Raw genomic sequence first — 22,704 nt, 5'->3', positions numbered from 1 at the left:
GACCATTTCTGTAGGGAAAGGGAAAGCACACCCAGCCTCAGAGGAAGAGAAGAAGGAGAGGGAGGAGGAGGGGGAGGAGGAGTGGGAGGAGGAGAGGGAGAAGAAGGGGGAGAAGGAGGGGGAGGAGGAGGGGGAGGAAAAGGAAGGAAGGAGGAGGAGGAAGGGGGAGGAGAGGGAAGGAGGAGAGGGGGATGGGGATGAGGAGGAGAAAGGGGAGGAAGAAAAGGAGGGGGGGAGGAGGAGGCTGAGGGGAGAGAAGGAAGGGAGAAGGGGAAAAGGGGGAGAAGAAGAAGAAGGGAAGCGGGGAGGAGGGGGGAAGGAGAAGAGAGGAGAGGGTGAGGGGAATGAGGAGGAGAAAGAGGAGGAAGAGAAGGAGAGGGGGAGAGGGGAGGAGGGGGAAAGGGAGAAGAGGAGAGGGGAGGAAGAGGAGAAGGAAGAGAAGGAGGAAGAAGGGGAGGAGGAGGAAGGGGAAGAGGAGAAGGAGAGGGAGGTGGGAGGAGGAAAGGAGAAAAGAAGGTGAGGGGAGAAGGAGGAGGAGAAGGGGGAAGGGGAGGAGGAAGGGAAGGAGGAAGAGAGGGGGAGGGAAAAGGGGGAGAAGGAGGAGGAGAGGGGAGGGAGAAGAGGAGGAGAGGGGAGGGAGAAGAGGAGGAGGAGAAGAGAAGGAGAGGGGGAGTGGGGGGAGAGAGGAGGGGGAGGAAGAGACCAGAAGGAGGAGGAGAAGGAGGAGGAGAGGAGGGCAGGGAAAGAGAAGGAGGAGGAGGAGAAGAGGAAGGAGGGGAGAGGGAAAGGAGGAGGAGGAAGAGAAGGAAGATGAGGAAGGAGGAAAAAGAGAAGGAGGAAGAAGGGGAAGGAGAAAGAGGGGGAATAGGAAGGAGGAGGAGAGGAAGGAGGGAAGGAGAAGGAAGAAGAGAAGGAGAGGAGGGAGGGGAAGGAGAAGGCAGAGGAGGAGGAGGAGGAAGAGGAGAAGAGGAGGGAGGGGAAGGAGGAGCTGGAGGAAGAGGAGGAGGAGGGAGGGAAGGGGGAGGAACACGCATACCTTGAACTGCCTGGCCAGGTGTTGCTTATGACTCTCCTCCACCTGTTTGAACTTGGACTCCAGTCCTTTCATTTGGTTCTCCATCTTCTCCACGTACTGCAAGTCTCTCTGGGTCCGCCTGTCCAAGACCTCTATGGACTGAGACATGTTCTGCACCTGTCAAAAGGGCGGCAGGTTCAGTGAAAGCTGCAGTAGGTGCCCGACAGTCTTCTCTGCCTGCTCGCACTGACGCTGCCCTTTCCCACACGGCTGGCACACAGGGACCAGAAGTGGCCCATGCATTATTTACGAGGTAATCACCAGCACCGGGGACTGTGAGGACCCAGAACTCCCCAAACACAGCAAATTGGTTGGATAAACATTTCCTCTGCCAACGGGTTCTTATCATCAGGGATGCGAATGAGGGGTTCAGGAAACTCAAGTTCCTCCCCGGCTGTTGCTCCAGGCACAGGACTGGGCGATTTCTCTGGAGCTCTCTCTTTTTTTTAGTGGTGGGTGGAGACTGTTTCTAGTCTCTTTATGTTGCAGGACGGAATCAGTTAGGCAAGCATAAATACCGACAGAGAGGAAGGGCAAGCTCAGGCTGCCCTGCCCCAGGTATAAATTCTCCTTCCTCCTAAATCTCACTGAGTGCCTTGCTGATGAGGTTGATTACTTAAGTGCGGAGTGAAGGAACAAGGGAGCCGCTCTCCCTGACTCTGCATCAAGCTTTTCCCCATCTCCTGCGCCATCCATCACAGCCCACAGTATCACAGGTAGATGACTGCTCTGCAAACATGTACGTTCTGAGCATAGAGTCAGGAATCAATCACCCAGCAAATGAAGAATCGCTGTTTTACATCTTTACAGGCAGATCTGAATTGAGTCTAGCCTCAAGATGGAACTTTAATATTCAACAGGATTCCAGGGAGCTTAAAAGAAAAACAGTTTCAGTGCAGCCACCTGCCAGTGCATTTTATTTGCAGGGAACTGGCTTGTGCTTCTGTGCAAATGCATTCGGGGCTGCAGGGAGGTGGAAGGACCCGGAGGATTGCCGCAGTGGCGTCTGGGTCATTTTCTCAGAATCTAATGCGATTACCAGGGAAGAAGTTACCTCCATGACAGCAAATCTTCACTTCTGATTTTTCTTTTTTTTCTGAATTTGAAAATACTCTCCCTTCTAGGAACAAAACCATTTGGGGACGAGGCTTAGTTTGCCTGGTCAGTGTGAAGAGGACAGTGGAGTATACGTCCTCCGCCGGGGCAAATACAGTGAAGTAAAATACAAAAGAGCGAGCCAAGCCTCCTCAGTCGGGGGAAAACCACTATCGCCAATCTCAGCACCCAAAAGTGCAGGGGATTCACGTCCCGTCATTAGAAAGTAACACAAACCATCCCACAATTTCAAGTTCGTAAAGCACACAGTGGCGCTTTAGCTCCCTCTCACCCCTTCTCCTCCCTGGGAAACGGGAGCATTCTTCTTCCACCACCTGCCTGATTCCCTTGCTCGTCTTACTCTGTCACTTTGAATAACTACAGCACCTCTTTCAAGAAAAGATACAAAGTTTCATTTTATTCATCCTTCAAGGCCCAGTCCAAATGCCACCTCCTCCAGGGAGGCTTCCCTGATGAACTGAGTTAAAACTATTTGGAAACAATGTCATCTTGTTGGCACAATGTCTGCCCAGGAGTGAACCACAAAGCTGCCCCCCCCACCCCCCACAGCCTGTGGACAGGACACTCATGGAGGGAGTGACACTGGGTCTCACCCACATCTGTCACCCCTGCACAAAGGTCAGTAAATCTAGTGCACAAGAGTGGCCCCTGCGGCCACATGGCCGAGCAATACCAATGACAGCGCCAGCCCAGACCCCTCTCCTCATTCCCCTCCTGGCAGAATCCCCAGGAGTGAAGGCCCACAAGTGCCCGGAGGAGCTGCTGAGCTCGGGCTGGCCTGGGCCAGGAGACCACACACAGCGCCACAGGCTTTTCGCTCCCCAGAGAAGGAACGCTTTTAACAGATTTCAAAGATCAGACTTCGGATCTGAAAAATCTTAAAGATACTAAACTATTCCGCTGCCTTAAAACAAAACAGTTACTCTCCTATAGTTCTAACCCTGACTGCATTTTCCTTTCTGGCTGCTGACAAGGCCCAAGCGCAAGGTTCGCCTCCAGTGTTGCAATCACGGGCCCATCTCCCCGCCCTGGGGAGGCCCTCCTCTCAGCACAGCCCTTCCTCTGAGCACCTTCATTTTCTCGCCTGCAGGACGTCTCTGAGAAGCCAACTGGCACTGTCAGGGTCACAGATACAGGATGACACAGTCTACCCCACACCCTACCCAGGTCGGCAGCCGGCATTAAGAAGCGGGAGGGGAGCCAGCAACATGCAAAGACGCAGCTGGCCTTGGGATAACGAACTGCTAATAATTACCCACCCTCTCCTGTGTTCCAGGCACTGCGCTGAGCCTGCTGTGGTGTTATTCATCTCATTTGATCTTTACAAAACTCCGGGAGCTGAATACTATTTTGAGTCCCATTTTACACATAGGGAAGCCAAGGCTCAGAGAAGTTAAGTGACTTGCTTACTGTCACACAGCCAGGCCTGCCAGTTCAGGCTGGACTGGCCCCAAAGCCTACACCCTCAAACCCAGAGCCCAGTGCTGCTTCAAAGAGAACGGAGCCCGAGCCTCAGGCCTGTCACCATTTGCGTCCCCACAGTGCTCCACCCTAGCTGCATGGCACTGCCTGGTGAGGCCTCCAAGGCTCTAGTGCCCAGGCTCCCCACAGGGACTCAAGGGCAACAGAAATCAGAGACTCTGGGGGTGGGGCCTAGGACTCAGCACCTTGCAGCCTCCCAGGTGGGTTAAAGGCAAAGCCAGGCTGCAGAAACACTGACCTGGCTGGAATATGCCCAGCTGTGACCCAGCCCCACCCACAGGGCACATGGGCTGCGGTTTCTGGAGCATCCTGTCCTGCTTCTGCCCACGAAAAGAAGGCAAGAGAAGAAAAAAGGAAGAGGAAAGAAAGGAAATAGCACACAGACCAGGGTGTGCGGGGAGCTGGGGACGGCGCCTCCTGCTAAGACGCACAGCGCATTAAGGAGCGAAGGCCCTCTTTCTCTTTCACAGCGACTGGCTCATGCCCTCTGAAAATAGAGTGCCCGCTATGGTATCAAATGGGGCTTTAAATTTTTAAGCAGTAGTGCTGTGGCACGCACAGGCAGGAAGGAACGTTCCAGAGCCTGCAGTCCCAGGGGCTCATGGAGCATTCTGGAATCCATTTCCCAACTCTCTGCTCTCCCCGCAAATGCCTCCTCCCTGGGCTCAGGGTTCTGTTCTCCTCACCTGACTCTGCCCGGCCCCCACAGCCCAGAGGCCCCTCCAACTGCCGCCTCCCTCCTCTCGGGTTCTGAATAATTAAAGGCTCAATTAGGCTTTGGTCTAGTGTGTTGTTAATAAATGTTTGTGGAATCTGTTACATGAATCTTACTTTAATTCTTTTAAAAGGATCTGCTCAGGTGGCTAAAGAGAAAAAAAAAACCCCATTCTATTCCTTCAAGGGGAGAGTGCCTTACAAACTAGGCCAGCTGCCCTGGGTACCACAATGCACCCTTCTTGCCCAAGAAACAAGCATCCCATGGCCATCCATTCCAGACAGGGACAGGGGCACAGACAGGAGCAGGTGGTGACTCCAAGCCTTCAGCGCCTGTCAGAGCTGGGCGGGTGCTCGAAATCTCTAGCCCACCCTCTCCCTCTCCAAGAAAGGGAACCTGCTTTGTCCAGAGCTTCCTGGAGGGTTGGTGCTTCAGCACCAGGAATGCTGACCTGAGTCAGGGCAATGCTATCCTCTCCCCAGGCTGCTCCCACCTTCTCCAATGAGGTGCGCAGTAACAGCAGCATCTGTCCCCCTAGAACAGAGCCACCCCCGAGTCACAGGGCCCCCTACCCCCACAGGCTTCCTCTCATACTCCTGAGCTGATGCCCACTCCAGAAAGTCCAAGGCCAAGCTGTAGTTACTGGTGTGTGTGTGTGTGTGTGTGTGTGTGTGTGTGTGTGTGGTGTGACCCCACTCCCTCAGGGTGGGAAGGTTCCCTGCCCCGTAGGTGCTACATGCAAATGCCCCTTTCTTCTGAGGAATCAATGCGTGGAACAGAAGGGCCCACCATTTCTCCTTGTTCCCTTGGTAACTCTCCCGGGGGCCCCCAGAACCGAAGCTAACCACAGAATACTGGGTCCTTGGGCGGAATGTGCCAAAAGGCAGGTGGGCTGTGCCTGTCAGGAGAAGGCACCCTGACTAAAGTGGGGAGCAGAGGAGACCGAAGCAGGTGATGAGCTCGGCCACATGGGTCTCAGCGCCCACTTCCCTACTAACAGCTGTCTGGCTTGGGACAAGGAAGTCCACCTCTAGGGAGAACCCAATTTCGCCTTCTTGAAATGGAGTGAAAAATCCCACCAACCTCACATGGTTCTTGTGAAGATCACATGAAATAACGGATTTGAAATGTGCTATGCAAACTCCACCCTGCTGTTCCCATGTGGGTTCTGAAGGTGATAGCGTGGCCTGCTTTAGCCCCAGGAAGGCATTCATGGTGATAAGCACCTGGGCAGCCACTGGCCAGGTCCACCCATTCAAGGGCAGAAAAAAGACCCCATCTGGTAAAATCCAAATGGTCATGCATTCCTGGGCCGACAGGCGCTCTCCAAGGTAGCTGCTGGGTGACAGCCCCAGCCCTGTGCACACAGATATGACATCACTCAGAGACGACCCTTGTGTCCCGTCTCACCACACCCATGAGACTCCTCAGCGGAGCCTGCAGTGACAGGGAGGCAGGTCTCGACTCTCTTCCTGGGCCACCCTTGGAAATCTCAATCCACTTGTCCATCCATCCACGCATTTAGCCATCCACCCATCCCCACCCAGGCATCCACCCATCCATCCATCCACTGATCCATCTGTCCATCCACCCTTTCATTCATTCATAAACATTTTGAGAGGAGACAAGCCAGGAAAGGGCCAAAATGGAGCCTGCAAGCTAGCCAAGCCTTGGTGCTGGTGTGAGCACACAGGCATGTACACACACACACACACACACACACACACTCCGCGCAGACTCACCTTCTCCAATAGCTGCCTCAGCTGTTTTGTGCGGGCATCCCGTGAACACATGGTCTGCTGTGGGGCAACCACTGTGCAGATACACCTGCCCTCGCTGTCCTGGGCAGAGCTGTACACCTGCCAGCTCTCCTCAGGGTTGGTGGGCAGCACCTGGAGAGGGAAGGGGTGGGGAGGGAGAGAAAGGGAGACCATGAGGTTGTGCATCAGAGCCAACAACCAGGGGAACTGTCCACATCCAGCCCCAGGGAAAAGGCACAAGGAAATGGCCCCAAGACATGTCTGACCCAAAGGGGAGAAAGGGCCCCTGGGAACAAAAAGGCACAGGTGTCCCATTAGGGGGCCCAGGGCTGAAGGGAAGTCAAAGAGGCAGGACCCTTTACGTTCTGAAAATTCAGGTTCAACTCAAGGGATGTCTGGAATTTGTCATCTGGCCAAATTGATCTGCTGGGTGGGTGGGAGGGGCAACTGGAGGCCACAAGCTGGACGAGGAGCAAGGCAGGAAAGCAAATGCCGGGTGGCTCACCGCGGGCACGTATTTCAGAAACAGGATATCCTTCCCGTAAGTCAAGCACGGGTGGCTGGCACCACCAAGCCTCGCCCTGCCATTCCCTAACACTTGCAGATGAAGCGCCCACTGTAACAGCCCCAGATCCAGTAGCCTATTTGCCCAGAGCTGTGATGAACCACGAACCACCGCAACCTCCCTGCCAGCAGCTTGGCAAAGACTGACCCAAGAAAACACTAGGTTTCCCACTCCATGTGGGCTCCACCCACGAGCCATTTGGTGGATGTCACCAAATTGCTGGTGACATGTTGTGGAGGGGTCACCGCCAACCCCAGTCCTGAGGTTTGCCCAAAGACCACCAAGAAACCAGGGCTGCCTGTGTCTGGTGTAACCTTGCAATCCAGCCCTGCCAGGTGCCGGGGCGGGCACTCCAGAGCATACCCGCTCCACCCTGCTGCTGGCCCCACTGTTTCCAAGCACACTCCCCGCCGGTGGCTTCAGGTCACCTCTCTGCTATTTTTAGCATGAAAATGGGAGGAGAAGTTGGGCGGGGAGAATCTGTAGTAATCATATCTTTAATCTCATTCATTCCCAACCCCACAAGATTGGACCGGCAGGCTGGAACAAAGTCATCATGGAGGAATTGCCCTTCGATTCCTGAAGGAGCAGGGGGGTGTTCTCAAGAGGGGTCTTAGGAGGGAGCCACACCACAGAGCCCTCTTTGCAGAGCACCTAACCTCTGGCAGCAAAAAGGGAGAGGGAGGCTCATGTCCTTCACCTCTCCTTTCAGCCTAGAGGGGCAGTGGTCTGGGGTGTGCGTTCGCGGCGGCGGCCCCTTCCTCGCTCGGCCCTCCGGGTGGGTGGTTTCAGCTCAGCCTCGCTCAGCCATCTAAGTCAGAGCAGCCCTGGCCACGGTTCCCCCTCCCGCTAGGCTCGGGAGGGAGACCCGATTTCAATTTCAGAGGCCAGGAGGGAGGGGTGCACACAGAAGGCGGAGGCAAAGGCGAGGGGGGTGAGCAGCAGCTGAGGGCAGGCTCCCAGGGGCCCCGCCCCAGCCCCTCGGCACCGTCCTCCTAGGGGAAGCGACGAGCCCTTCATGGGGCTGGGGAGGAAAGGGCGTCTTGGGAGTTTGGGAACGCAGGCGCAGGCAGCAGCTCCGGGGCCCACCGGCGGGTCCCCACTGCCAGCCCGGTCGGGCCAGTCTGCCTTTTACAAACTAGGGCGGGCTCAGAGTCCCGGCTAGACCGAGCCCAGACGGGTCTAGCGGCGGCTCCACCCCTCATTTGCTGAGTGTGACCTTGGACAGGTCCCCAAGTCCCCAGCCTTAGTTTTCTAACCTTTCAATGAGGAGCTCACAATTCGTGACCCAGGACTCCAAGCCTCCGCGCCCCAGCAGCCTCCCCGGACCCTGCGGCGAGGGGCTCAGGCGAAGGAAACGCCGCCCTAGGGGCGCGCGGGCGGAGACGGAGTGGCCCAGGCTGGGGGCGTGGGGAGCAGGGTCTCCACCGCTGCGCCGGCCCGCGACCCCGGCCATTGCTCATTCTGCTCCCCGCCGCCTTCCAGGGCGACTCGGGTCCCGCGCGGCGCCGGCCCAGCCCCGGGCTCCGGACCGAGGAGGGGGAGGGAAAAGGGAGGAGGGAGAGAAGGAGGAGGAAGAGGAGGAGGAGGAGGAGGAGGAGGAGGAGGAGGAGGAGGAGGAGGAGGAGGAGGAGGAGGAGCAGCAGCAGCAGCAGCAGCCGCGCCAAGGCGGCCGGCGGGCGCACTTACGCCGGTGCTGCGGTCCAGCGTCCCGCCGCCGGCCGCCGAGAGCTTAGTGGTGTTGAGGCCCACCAGCGAGGGCAGCGTCTGGGACATCCAGTTGGTGATCATGGCCATGGTGCTCAGCACGACCCCGATCTTGAGCAGCGGCACCGACATTGCGCCTCGAGCAGCCTCCAGCGCCCGCTCCGAGCTGGCACCGGCTCCCGCGCCCGGGCGGCCTTCAGGCGGCGGGCACCGCGGCGGGCAGGGGCGCCCGGCTGTGTCCCCGCGCCCCCTCGGCCCGCCGCCGCCCGCCCGCCGCCGCCGCCGCCGCCGCCCCGCGCGCCCCGGCCATCGCCGCGCCTTCCCCGGGCGCCAGGGAGGGTGGCCAGGCGGCCGCTGCCAGCCGCGCCCCAAGCCCCGCGCCGCCTGTCCGCCCCGCGCCCCGCCGCGCCCGGCCGAGTCCCTCCGCGCTTCGCCGCCGCCACCGGGAAGCGCCGCTCGGCTCTGAGCGCTGAGCGGGCTGCGCGCGGGGGCCGCGGCCAGGAGGCGGGGCTCGACCGGGCGGGGCCGACGCAATCCGCCCAGGAAATGGGTGGGTTTTTCCTGCGCGCGCGGCTCCTCGCCGCCCCCTGGCTGCAGGCAGCGAGGTCTGCAGACTCCGGTCCGCCCAGGAGTTGGGATCGGGGTGACTTGAGGAGAGGAACGCGCCCCCGCCCCCGGCTCAGAAAATACCCCGCGGCGGCGGCGCGGGGACCCCAGCGGGGCGCACGGACCATGCCCTCCCGCCCCGGGCTCCCCCCATCCCGTGGCCCCTCTCTGATCTCCGCAGAGGGCGCGCTCTGGGGCAAAGGTTGCCCGCGGGGAAACCGCCCCGTCCTGCCTACCAGGGCCCCTTTCCGCGGTGGTTAGAGGGACCCAGCCAGCCTGGGCCGTCGCCTGAAACCCAGCAGGCCCAGGCCGGCTCCAAAAGCAGTGGGACTCCCAAGAGTCTCCAGTGCCAGCGGCGTCGGGCATCGCTGCAGAGTGAAAAGCGCCCTGCGAACCTTGGGCGGCCGCGGGGCCCTTAGGCCTCGGGAGAAGGAAGGGCCCGACCCGCACTCCTGGCACCAGCGCAGCCGGGGGTGGCCTGCGGAGGCCGGGGTGCGCAGGGAGGGGCCCGGGAGGGCAAACGCGGGGCAGGACCTGAGCAGGGCCTGGGCCTCCGAAGCCGAGAAGGCCACGCCCAGGAGCGTGGTGTGGGGCGGTGGGCGTGTGGGGCGGGGACTGGGGTCCGTGGTGAGGGGCGTGGGTGGGGCGGGGACTGGGGTCCGTGGTGTGGGGCGTGGGTGTGTGGGGCGGGGACTAGGTCCAGTGGTGGGGGGCGTGGGTGGGCAGGTCGGGGACTGGGGTCCGTGGTGGGGGGCGTGGGGTCCGTGGTGAGGGGCGGGGTCTGGGGTCAGTGGTGGGGGGCGTGGGTGGGTGCGGCAGGGTGTGTGGGGCAGACACTGGGGGCCGTGGTGGGGGCTGTGGGTGGGTGGGGGGTGTCCTCCTTGGCTCCCTGCGCCCCTCTCGAGGGGTGGCGCTTGAGTCCTGGCGCCCAGGCCCGGCTGGCGCAGCTGCCCGTCTCCCCGGCCCTCTTGGTGACGGCGGCGGGACTCGCGCGTGTAGGTCCCCCCTCCCCCGGAAGCTCAGGCCTGACTGGGTCCGGTACGTTAATAGGCCTTTTGCATTTGCAGAACGCTTCTAATCGGAGATGAAAGCCGCTTCCTCCGGGCCTGCCATTAAGCTTTCCCAGCCGTTCGGGAAGGGAAGACTCCCCGATCACTTGCCGCACTCTTTTCTGCCTGGGTGGAAATTAGTCTCCTTCCTGGACAGTGTTGGAGAGCTGGAGCGCGCCTTGCTGGGGCTTCTCTCTGTGGACGCCGTCCTCGGCTGTGGAGACGCACCTGCAGCCGGAGGATCCCTTCCCGAGAGCTGGGCGTGGGGCCCGCGAGGTAAACGACCCCTCGGATTTGCTTCTGGGATGAATGCGGGAGTGCCGGCAGCCGGGCGCGAGGCCGGGTGATTCCAACTGTTGGGGAAGGGCGCCACCTCCTAGTGTCAGCGGGGACTGCAGGCCCTGCGCACAGAGCGGGAGGCCCAGGCTCCCCCGTCCGGCAGGGCTGGCGACGCCTCCCTCCTCCGGCCACGCGTATGTAACACAGATTCAGGGCCACGAGCCGCGTCTGTTCAGATCACTCACGCCGCGTCCCACTGCGGAAGGACAAGGACCACTTGTTCTGCTGGAACAACTTCAAATCCAACCCAATCCAATCCACAAAACTCTCAGGCCAGCTCAGAAGCCACAGACACATGTAACTCCACAAAGTACAAGATGGACTGCGACTGCTGTAACCTGCACCTGGGCGGCTCCGGCCTGCACCTGCTCCAAACCGTCTTGTCCAGTTTCTAAAATCTGTGATTCGGTGGGAGCGCTTACTGTAATGGTTTTGAAAGGGTCGTCAGAGAAGGCTTGAGTAGGTGTGATTTGATTTAGAAGGCCGTGGAGCATTCCACAAGGAAACTGGATTGGTGAAGAATGAAGGCATTTGGATCAGAGAATCCATGGCCCCAGCCAATACCAGGTGTTCCTAAGGAGGACTTTCAATCCCAGTTTCTGCATGACTTCTCTTAAAGCAAGGGCTCGTGACACCTGCAGCTCTGAACAATCGTCCGAATACCGATGGGGCAGGTGCTGTGCCCCTGACGGCACTGGGGCTTTGCCATGCCTGGCACCCAGTCCTTTCTGAAGCTGATGGGGTGATGGCATTGCTGACTCCACTGTACAGATGAGGCGTCTCAGGCCGAGAAAGATGACAAGACCTGTCCGAGGTCATATGGTGACAGCCTATTTCCAGGGCTAAGCCCATAAACGAGGTAGCATCCTCGTCTCGCAAACGTCATGGCCATAGTGAAATCTCATGAGCCCCAGAAGTGGCGTGAGTTGATGGCATGAGCTGCGTGGCCGCAGAAGCCCTGGCCGTCTGCACAGTTCCACGAGCCACAGAGGCCGCTGGAAGACATTCGTGGGCCCTTGCATTCCACACTCGCGAGAAGGATAGGAGGCTGCCCACCCCTCTGAGTCCTGGCGTAAGCCTGCACCAGGTTCCCTGTCATGACAGCTTAGACCAGCCAGGTCTCTGTTCTCACGTCAGCCACTTACAGGCCTTGATCTTGGTGGCCTCTGCACAGATCGACACAAAAACAAGCATCCCTCCTCCGCATCCCTGGGCTTCACAGCTCGGAAGACGCAAGTGTTACAGGGTGCTCCTGCCCAGCTTGCTATAGACCTTACAAGAGGCGGACACACGTGGGGTGTTGGAGAATCACCTCAGGAAGCCACGCGGGGAGCTGGGAGGCCACAGACGACCACCGACACCCACGGTCAGAACAGTGAGTCCGCAGGATGCAGACGTACTCAGAGCCAGGAGCGGCTGCTTGGAGGGAAGCAGGTCTCTGGGACACTTCCCAGCGCTCCTTGGCAAAGGACACCCCCAAGGGAAAAAGTTTGGATGCCTGGTTGCTGTTTAAAAATACGCATACTGTCCTCAGGCTATTGGCAAATAGCTTGAAGGGAAACAAGGGGAGGGGAGAAAGAAAGGGAGGGAGAAGGGGAGAAGAAGAGGGAGAGAGAGAGACAGAGACAGAGGAAGACAGAGAAACAGAGGAGGAGAGAGGAAGATAGAGACAGAGGGGAGGGGAGAGAGAGAGGAGAGACAGAGGAGAGAGAGGAGAGACAGAGAGGAGAGACAGAGAGAGAGGAGAGACACAGAGAGAGGAGAGACACAGAGAGAGGAGAGACAGAGAGAGAGAGGAGAGACAGAGACAGAGGAGAGACAGAGAGAGGGGGGAGAGAGAGAGACAGAGGAGAGACAGAGGGGGGGAGAGAGAGACAGAGGAGAGGCAGAGGGGGGAGAGAGGGGAGAGAGAGGGGGGGGAGAGAGAGGAGAGAGAGAGAGAGAGGACAGAGGAGAGGGGGGGAGAGAGGGGAGGGAGAGAGAGAGGGGGAGAGAGAGAAGGGGGAGAGAGAGAGACAGAGGAAGACAGAGAAACAGAGGAGGAGAGAGGAAGATAGAGACAGAGGGGAGGGGAGAGAGAGGAGAGACACAGAGAGAGGAGAGACAGAGAGAGAGAGGAGAGACAGAGAGGAGAGACAGAGAGAGGAGAGACAGAGAGAGAGGAGAGACAGAGAGAGAGGAGAGACAGAGAGAGAGGAGAGACAGAGAGAGAGGAGAGACAGAGAGAGGGGGGAGAGAGAGAGGGGGGAGAGAGAGAGGACAGAGAGGAGAGACAGAGAGAGGTCCTACGTGGAGCCACTTCCACTTCTTCTACCCTGTATGTACCTTTTCATTCCCTTTCTGTGCTGGAACATTCCTGGAGCAAGGAAAGGACCCGGCCTCCAGCCAGGCAGCATGGGAGGAGCCACAGGTCTCCTGAGCAGTCCCTCCTGGCAGCCACAGAAGACCAGCATGGACCTTCCAAGCCAAGTGTCCCCCACACTCCCCTCCGCCGAGACCACTGGGTTCACACATGGGTGGAGGAGTAACTGCCCCGCAGCCCCTTCCCTGGAGAGGATTTCCATCCTGGCCTGGCTCTCTGCCTGGCAGCACCTCCCATGAGCCGAGGCTCTCCCAAACACCACCTGCACCAGGTGTGGCTATGCCACCTGCAATTTTGGCCAGGGGAGGGAGAAAGGCTGAGGGCCACGATGACTGAGCACTTTCAGAGCCAAATGTCTCGGCCACGCCCTGGCTCTCTGCCTCTGTCATGAGGAAAACAGGTCCAGAGAGGGCCCCTCCCTCACCCAGGACCCCTGAATGAGAGGACGTGTGAGCCAGAGCTGCCCCTGGGCAGCCTGTGCCCTGGGAAGATGTTCACCATTGCCATCGTGAACCACTGCGCTTGGGGTTTGTAAGCACAGCTGGCCTGACTGGCCCACCCAGGAGACTCAACTCCCTCCGAGGCATCATCCTTCTCCCTTCCCCTCAGTGTCAGCTGTTCAAGTCCCCCCTGTGACGGTGACAGGGAGTCACTTCCTCTGGGGAGAGCATCCCACAGGCCCATGGCTGTGGCTGGGGACATTTCTTCCACTGAGTGCCTGCCCTGTGTCCAGCTCCTAGTCCTAGTTCCTTGTCCATCCCGAGAGCTGACTTGTCCACAGCCCCATCCCCCAGGCCCCTCATGCACCCTCTGCTCTCTCCCTGGCAAGTTCCACGTGTCTTTCATGGATATCATCTGACTGGCCACAGACCACGGGAAGCCACAGCTCTGTATTCCCTTAGCTGCCGAACAGAAAAGAGGCCAATTCTGGGAGCACCACGTTGAAGAAGAGGGACGAGATAACTCAGCAGACACATCACCCTCTGGGCTGAAGGCATGTTTTTCGGGGACCCCACACACAGTCCTGTCCTACTTCTCAGGTGAGGAGACTCACCCTAATTGAGAAAGTCTGGTTTCTGTGGAATCAGTAATTGATCCTGACATGAATTAAAAGGTGGCATCACAATGAAAAACATCTAAGAGTCAATCCCAGGGTCCAGCTGGGTGTGTAGAAAATGTCCCAGGTGGCAACATTTGCTTAGAGCCAAGGATTCGGTGCTGCCAGATGCCAAGCCAAGTTCTTGGCACCCAGACAACACCGGCCTCCACACACAAGGATCCCAGGCACTGCGGTCGGGACCCGTCCTGCGGAGCCTGGACTTGGCCTCGGAAACTTTCTGAGCCAGCTCTCACCGAGACCGGTGCGGCCCCTGGAGGAATCTCCTGTTTCATAATTCTCTGTATTGCTGATGAAACAAAGCACCCCCGAGTCCATCTATACCGCCACCTGCTGCCACTCACAGCTGACTCACTCTGTGCAGCCATGGGACAAGAGGCTGAGGCTGAGTGGCTCCGGGAACGGGAACCCGTGTGTGCATACTAGGGGCCGGGCAGGGGCTCAAGGACTCAAGCGGACAGCCACACTTTGGGCGCTGCTGGCTCCCCACTTCTGAGCGAGCCCTACTGCCCTGTCTGCAAGCCAGCAAGCTTCAGTGCATGGAGTGAAGTTATTACCATCCACTGCTGTTCTTTCTTTGACCCTCAGGCCCCTGAAACATCACTGGAAGCAAGTGGGGGAGACTTTCTTTTCAGCAGCACTCAGGAGAGCCATTTTGCGTGGTAGGGAAATCCCTGTGGCAGGGTTTAAATTCCCCGAGGACAACTTGTGAGCCTAAAAGCGCTAGATGGAATGGAACCACTTTAGTGACGGCCCGAAGCAGGTGCTGCGAATGCTGATCTGAATGCGGACAAAGGCTGGGGAGGCAGCATCGTTCCACCTCCGCCTTGACTCTTCCGCCTCGGCTCTTCATGCCTACACACTCCCGAGTCAGATTGTAACCGTCCCTGGACCATGCGTAAGGGATAGACCGGCCGGATCCCTGCTGCCGGGATGTCTTTTTGGGGCAGGCAGGTCGGCTAAGGCACATCTTCTAAACACTGCAGCTGCCGTCACCAGCTGGAGCCCAGGCAGGGGCATGAGCTTTGACCTGGGCACAGAAGAAGCAGGGATAGGAAACGTTCTCCAGGTGAGCGGCCGCACACGAGGACAGGTCAGGGCGAACGTGGCTCATTCTCTCCATGGTGGCGCCCCAGCCTCCTTGTGCAAGGCATGCCAAGAGCGACAAAGGGTGTCACCAGCCCCGTGGGCGTGCCGAGCGGTTTACAGCCGCATCGAGAGGCCACCTTAGCTCGGGACCTGTAGGTCCTGTTCCTTACTTCTTAGTCTCAAACTCCTGGACTCAAGTGATCCACCTGCCTCGGCCTCCCAAAGTGCTGGGACTCAAGGTGTGAGCTACTGCGCCGGACCCCTATTTCTTACTTCTTGGATCTCAAGTTGTCATACACATGCTGGGACATTTGAGGGGCACAGGGCTGCCTACGTAACCGCTCACCTTACGCCCGAGGGAACCGAGGCGGCCGAGCGGGCACTCCTAGACAAACCCTGTGTCCGAGGGGCAGAGGGGCTGCTGGGGTCTTTGATCTAGATTGCTGGGACCTCAGGGGTAGCCAGGAAACCACAAGCTGATCTCCTCCTCCTCGCCTCGCTTTCTCCTTCAAAAGCCCGTTTTCAAGGTCAGCAGCCGGCAGCGTACGTGTCCACACGGTCAGAAAGGCACAGCTGACGGGCTGTGCAGTGCGTTCCACAGAGGCCGGCGACCCGAGGCGGCACCGCCGCTGCCGTTACGCTGGTGCCGGTGACACTGCGCTGTCTTCCGACTTCGCATTTTCTTTGTCTTAACAAACACCAGAACTCAGGTTTCTCAGGGTCAGACAGACCTGGAGCTTCATCTGGGGGTCATCACTTATGTGCTGGGTGGCTGGGCAGCTGCCTAACTCCCCCACACCAGTGTCCTCAGGTCAAGAATGGGGACTTCCCATTTGCCCAGGATTGCTGGGACTGCCGCGACGTGATAAAGTTTACGCTCCTGACACACGGTATCAGCCCTCGCCACGGGCGGCATTCCTGGGGCTTTAACCCCCGATCCAGCTTCTTATATTATTTATCTTATATAGTATATTATTTATTCTTATTGATAACATTTATGTTGTCATTTTAATAACCTAAAAAGCCTCGGAGGCGTGCACTCTCACCTCCTGTTTTCTCCTCCCTCCCCTCGGTCGCTGGCCAGGACAGCGCTGAGGTTTCTGAGCGCCCAGGGCATCCGGGACGCATCTTTCAGAGCTGGAAATTGGCTGCTTGCCCCGACAGCCCGGCTCGTAGTTGCCATGTATCTAATTCAGTTTAGTTAGTAATTAGTTTTGTATTACTTTACTTACATGGTGATGTTAATGCTGATTACAGGGCCTGATAACTTTAGTAATAAATACAACCCAAGGCAGGAAATTACCTTTCTTCTGATTGGGGATGGTTGAAGTCAGTGGAATGAGAAGCAAATTGTTTTAGGAGACAGAGCAGCTGCCTCCTGGGCAGGATTGACAGCTCAGCCCCTGCCCCCTACCCCCGCCTCGTGTCAGCAGCCTTTCCACCAGGGGAGGCACCCGGGGAACAGGAAGGGGAACGCCGCCCTCTCCCGCTCTGTGTCCAGAGGTGTCACCGGCCCCAGAGGGAGGCCTCAGCCAACTTTGGTGCAAAGACTGAATGAATTGCACACATTCTGAAATAATTGGTTTAGGAAAAGGCCCCAATTCCACCTGAACTCCTCCCTCTACCCCCGCACTCCACCCGCTTCTACAAACCCTGTATCCTCCCAGCATGTCCAAGACGGAGGGGGGCAGAGGAGCTGGAGGGGGGAGGGCCTGGCAGGGGGACAAGACAGGTCCTTCCGACCACCTGGCCCAAGCTTAGGTTGCAGCAGGTAAAAGCGTTTAGCTGTTTCTACTCGTTTGATTTGTTTGGGGGAGTGGGGTGGGGTCTTCAGCTCAATCACAAACTAAATGGGAGTTTGAGGAACGGATTCAGAGGGATGGGCCTCGCTGAGGTTCTGAAAGTCTAAGTCAATGTCACCGCCCTGGTCTTCTCCGTCTAGCCTGTTCACACCAACTCGAAACTCCCCAGGTGCAGTCCAGGGGCCGCCCACATCTCACTGCAGGCACCTAGACCCTCAAACAGCTGGCCCAACTCCGAGACCCAGTGTACAGGAGTCACTCAGCACAGCCTGAAGGCAAACAGCCACAGTGACGGCTGCCACTCAAGCCTGTTCTGTGTTCACTGACAGCCTGAACCCCCCAGGGATATCCAGGGATGTCACATTGTAGGAAAGGCCCGGCCTGGGGATGGGCCTGGGGATGCATGGCTGATGAGGACAGCTTGGCTTCGGTCTTCAAACACTTCGAATACCCTCAACACACATAGACTGAGCGTTGGATGTGAGAGTCAGGGGTTCCCTCCCGGCCCTTCTTCCCATTACAGCCTCTGTCTGTAGCCATTTCTGTCCTCTGTTTTTTTTTTTTTTTTGAGACAGTCTCAATCTGTCGCCCGGGCTGGAGTACAGTGGCGTGATCTCGGCTCACTACAACCCCTGCCTCCCAGGTTCAAGCGATTCTCCTAACTCAGCCTCCCAAGTAGCTGGGATTACAGGTCCCTGCCACAACACCCTGCTAATTTTTTATGGTTTTAGCAGAGAGGGGTTTCACGGTATTGGCCAGGCTGGTTTTGAACTCCTGACCTCAAGTGATCTGCCCACCTTAGCCTCCCAAAGTGGTAGGACTTAGAGGCGTGAGCCACCACATCCGGCCTCTGTCCCCTTCTTCTTCCCCCCGGCTCATTAGTAGACCCAGGTGCAACCTTGGGCCCAGATCAAACGTCCTCCTTCTCCAGAGCTTCCTCCAGCTTCTGAGACAGAACTCACTGCCCGACTCCCACCCAGAACACTTGGCGCAGATACTTCTTGTGCCATGGAAATACATGATTATGGCAGAGCCTGGGGTCTCCCCTCAAAGCATGCCAGCCCCAGATGCCAAGCGGCAAGGGTCTGAACTCACTTGACATTGTAAGCTCAGAACTGACCGAGTTAAATTCAACCAGCTGGTACCCAGGAAAGGCTTGTTTAAAAAGAAGATGAGTGAGCCAATGAAAGAATTGGATTGGGGGTCTGTGGCAGGAAGGGATCTTACTCAAGAACGATCTTGTTTAAACTTCTCGTGAAACAAGGAAGATCAGGCTCAGAGGGGTTAAAGGGCCTTTCTCAAGGTCACGCAACCAGTGTCTGGTGGGATCGGGGTGACAGTGAGGCCATCTGGGTTCAAGGTTGTTGCTATAAAGCTTCCCAGCCCCTTTTACCTGATCACGTACAAAAAAGCATGTTTCCCTCTGAAGGGAAGGCTGGGGGGTGTGGAGGCGAGCCTGGAGCTCAGGGAGCCCCTGCCTGCCCCACCTTCCCCAAGGCCCAGAGATCAACGCCTCCCTACCCTGCCTGGGAAGCTCCGTACGACGCCACTTTACCCTGCTTCTCTAAGAGCATGAAATACCAGCCTTTTATTGAAAATCACAGAGCAAGACCACGTAAAATGTCTTTCTGTCTGAGGACAAAGTTGACCTGGCCCCACAGCCTTGCATGGAGCAGGCTATCAATCAGCGGCTGGCTTTTGATTGAGTATCTCCTCCTAAGCAAGCTGTCGGGAGAGCAGATGGCTGGCCATGCGCTCCATTCCCCCTGCCTGTCTGCCCAAATCCTTCAGGCAGCATTTATTAAGTGCAGGTAGGATCCATGCATTTCTGGCGTGTTCTCACGTCGATGTACGCTGTTAGAAACACAGTGGCCCTAGAGTCGCATGTCCATCCCTTGGGCAGAGCTAAAAGCAGGGACGTGGCTTCGGGGAACAGTTTACCCACAGTGAAGTGGGAGACAGACACCAGGCACTCCAGCACCCTTTCCTGAAGTCCAGACACATGTCTTCCCTCACTCACAAATGTAAGCAGCATTGCTCAAGACACCCACAACACGTAACTTTGGAATCAAGAAAGTAAGATGCTTGGGGATGGATGTCCTCAAGTAGCTCTTGGAATCAGAGCAGCCTGGGCCCCCACCCACATCCACTCCTGACCCCAGGTGCCACTTTAGAGGTCAAAGGTGAGAGTCACCTGGCATAACCCCGGCGGGTCCCACCCAGGTGGGACCAGGGTAGCCAGACTCTCAGGTGCTGGTGCTGAGCCAGCCACTCCCTGCCCACTTCAGAGACTCAAAAACCTGCCGAGGCTTTTCTCCAAAATCCCACCACATTAGGGATAATTGGCCTCCAACCCAAGATTCTGAAAGCGCAATTTTCAGAAGCCAGCCCAGGGAGGTAGAGCCTTACCGAGAGGGTGGGAGGTGCCTCCTGGCTGAGTCCAGGGACACATTCCTCTGAACCTGTAGCTCAGCCTCAGAGAGAGGAACCTCCCGGCCAGCAAAGAAAATAACAGCATTTCCCTTCCTGACTCAGAGAAGCTGTGGGCTGGCGGAGCTGACCAGGGTCCTGAAGGTGGCTGGCTGGGCGTTGACTCCAAGGTCTGAGGATGCCGGGGTGTGCACAGGGGCTGGCCGAGGTTCAGATGTCCAGCACCCTTTGCCTGGATGGACAAATACTTTCACCACTGAGACAAAGCTTCTAATTGAAGTTGAACCAAAAGTTTCTCCCCAGAACAGGGGATCTTTAAAAAGACATAAAGAGGAGAACTTACGGAGGAAAAGCATCTTTTGGCCTGGGAATGGAGGCTTAAGGGCACCTTTAAGGCTCGGAGGGGCCGTGTCCAGGACCACCCAGAGCCAGCCATCTCTTTGCCAAGGTGTCTCAATAAGACACAGGCATAGCCCTTTCAGGGCAGCTTGCCACTAACCGGGACCTGGTTGGCTCTTCTCTGCAGGTATGTGCTCCCCTGTGTGTGTGTGTGTGTGTGTGTGTGCGCGCGTGCACGTGAGTGAATGCATCTGTCCAGCCACACTGCACAACCACCACCCCTCCACCAGGCCCTCCAGGGGCCAAGAAAACTTCTCTTCCAGAGGCCACGCAGAACCTCTCCAGGGGGGCACCGGCCGATCATCTGGGCAGCAGCAGGAGAGGGGCTCTGAGGGTAATTGGGACCACATAACCCATTGCTGGATTGGGATTTGGACTGCACGTCCTGGGCAGAGCCAGGGAGCCAGCGAGGGCTTCCAGGCAAAACAAGGGAAGCTGGATCAGCGTCTTTTCTCCTGTGGTCTTCCTCTCGCTCTCTGGCCCTCCCATCTTCTCTCCTTTGTTTCCTCTTTCATTCTGAGGGAGAGGGAGGCAGGGAGGAAGGAAAGGAGGGTCAGGGGCAGCTGGGGCTTGGGGCCAGGGTGCTGGCTGCCCATCGTTTCCTGGACTTGCAACTCCAAAGGGCCAGAGTCTCCCAGTTCAGAGCATGGCACAGTGGCATCATTGAAAGGGCATTTTAATGTCACTCCCGAGGCTGGCAGGCTCTTCCAAGCACCATGGTGCCAAAGCAGCCCTCCCAGTTCGGCGCTCACAGACAGCCCTTCTCCTCCCCCAGACCTGCCAGCTCCAAGATGCATCTTTAAAATGGAGAATAGCAAGCAGAGACCTTTCTCCATGGAGCCATTGTTCAAGGAAGGACGAGCCCGTCTCAAATGCCCACGATCCCCACACAGGCACACCACCAGGCTCCTCACTCCCCTCCTGCCCGCCCGGCATGTGGCCACAGCCCCCCACGCCCTGCACATTAAGCCAACAATGCACCCAGCTGGCTGGCACGTTGGCTGCCCTTCCCGGTCTCAGCCACACAGTTCCCACTGCCTGTTTCCGGGGCCCCCAAGGGCAGCGTGATGCCCAGAGGGAGGCTGAGCCACGCAGGGGTGTGCTGGGGGTAGCACTGAGGTCCCGCCACCTTGGAAAATGCCCGGGGCTCGGCGATCCGGTCTTGCTCTTCCCCCTCCAGATGACAATAGCAGTCAAAGCCCCCCTGGAGCTCCCCTTTCAACTTCTCAGCAGGGAGTCCTAGGAGCAAGGGGCAGCTGTCAGCCCTGCTGGGCCGGGGCTCGGGAAGCAGCGTCTCGGCTCAGCCTGCACCCCTCCCTCCCACCCAGGTCCCGCCCAGCGCCCCGGCCCCCTCCCCGACAACCCCGGCTCTCCGGGCGCCCAGGCCGGGGGCGCGGGGCGGCGCGGAGCCGGAGCCGTTCCGGACTTTGTGGGGCTCCCGGGGTGGGGGCCGGGCCGAGCGCCCGGCGGGGAGGAAAATGGCGTTGGATGCACGTACTTGAGTGAGTTCAGTGCCCATCAGGATGAGGAAGAGGAGGCTGAGGAGCTTCCGGGCCGGGTGCATGTCTCGCTGCCACCTCCAACGACCTGGCGCGCAGGGCCCTGGGTGCTGGCCGGCCGGCGGCTGCGTGGACGAGGACGCGCTCCGGCTCTGGCCCCGGCGGGCTCCGCGGGCTCCGGCGGCGGTGGCGGCGGCTCCTGGCTCGTGTCCCCGCGCCTGGATTCAGCACCCGGAGCGGGCGGCGCGCGGGCTCTGCTGCGCGAAACCTCCGCTCTGCATATTTATCGCGTCCCGGTTCCGGCGCGTCTGCCTCCGGGCAGGGCTGGGCAGGGCTGGGCTGGGCGGGAGCTGCGCCCTCCCCTCTCCTCGCCTCCTAATGGCTCCCCCGCGCGCCTGGCATTGGCGGAGAGAGGCGCGCCCTGCGGAGCACGAACGCGCGCTCGGCGGCGGTGGGTGCCAAAAGTTTGCTCGGAAGGGGCGGGGGCGGGGGTGGCGCAGAGGGAGCCGCGCGCCTCACTCTCTCCCGGGGAGGAGGAGGGAGGGCGGCGGCCGGCGAGCGAGCGGGCTGGGACAGGATGTGACATCAAAAAGGCGGGGGAAATTGAACTGGGATAGAGAACTCCATCCTGGCCGGCTCCAGGTCCCGGGAATGGGGACAGAGGGGCTGCCTGCGCTGGGGACCTGGGCCCCTGGACAGGGGTGGGCGGAAGATTGGGGAAGGGAATGGCAGCTGGGGGTGGGGGGAATTGGATGGAAAGTCTTGATATCTGCGGAGTGACAGGAGATAAAAGCTGAATGGATCCTTGGAAATCACCCTTCAATGAGGTAAACTGAGGCGGAGACAAGAAGGATGTTTCCAGGAGGAGGGTCAGGGAGGAACCCGGGGTTAGAACCCTGGTCCCTGGGCACGCTGCCCTGAGGGGTGGGGAGGTCAGCAAAGGGGTGGAAGCGGGGACAGGCATTGGGTGCTGGGCTCCTGTCCCAGGCAGGGCAAGTGGATGAGGGTCTGTCTGTGTGCTCCTGGAGGTGGACACACACGTGCCCGTGAGTGGATGAGGGTCTGTCTGTGTGCTCCTGGAGGTGGACACACACGTGCCCGTGAGTGGATGAGGGTCTGTCTGTGTGCTCCTGGGGGTAGACACACACGTGCCTCTAAGTGACCCTGTCGTGCATTGGGTTGTGACACAGCTCTGCTCCCCCCCACCGGGTGCCTTTTCTGAATCAGGAGCCTGAGAGAGGAGCTCTCCTGCCAGGATAGGGGCTGAGGGCACCAGGATGGGCAGAGCCAAGGGCATTCTGGAAGCCCCCAGCCCTAGTGGGAGAGCTACTCTCTTGGGTTCCTGGTTCAGAGAACGCATTCAGGGCGGGCAGAGCTGTGTTCCAACCCAATGCACACAACAGGGCCCCTTATAGGCACAAGCGTGTTCACCCTCAGGACTCCCTTGGCTCTGCCTGGCCTGGTGCCCTCCTCCCCTTTCCCCTCTCTATGTCCCCTCCCCTCCCCCTCCTTTCATGTGTACTCAGAGCCTTTGACCAAAGGAGCTGTCTTGGGGGCCACGTTTTCCATTTGAATTCCCCATTTCTGGGGAG

At 58.6% G+C, this 22,704-nt stretch overlaps 1 protein-coding gene and 1 pseudogene across 1 annotated transcript in view; both read right to left on the bottom strand.

Moving 5' to 3' along the window:
* OLFM1 (olfactomedin 1) overlaps positions 1–8,884 on the bottom strand; it is a 32,791-nt gene extending 23,907 nt beyond the window's left edge. Inside the window, exons 1-3 of the mRNA XM_021671427.2 lie at positions 8,403–8,884; positions 6,131–6,280; positions 1,037–1,192 (exon numbers count right to left, since the gene is read on the bottom strand). Of these exons, the coding sequence (XP_021527102.1) occupies positions 1,037–1,192; positions 6,131–6,280; positions 8,403–8,552 (456 nt within the window). The 5' untranslated portion in view covers positions 8,553–8,884. The remainder of the gene's footprint in view (positions 1–1,036; positions 1,193–6,130; positions 6,281–8,402) is intronic.
* Positions 8,885–19,708: 10,824 nt separating this feature from the next.
* On the bottom strand, positions 19,709–22,409 carry LOC135273062 (uncharacterized; annotated as a pseudogene).
* Positions 22,410–22,704: the final 295 nt, after the last annotated feature.

Source organism: Aotus nancymaae, unplaced genomic scaffold (genome assembly GCF_030222135.1).
Source record: "Aotus nancymaae isolate 86718 unplaced genomic scaffold, 86718_ANA_hifiasm-v0.15.2.pri h1tg000227l, whole genome shotgun sequence".
NCBI lineage: Eukaryota > Metazoa > Chordata > Mammalia > Primates > Aotidae > Aotus > Aotus nancymaae.
Note: the sequence above shows the minus strand (reverse complement) of the source record. Positions and strands in the feature narration are given on the sequence as shown.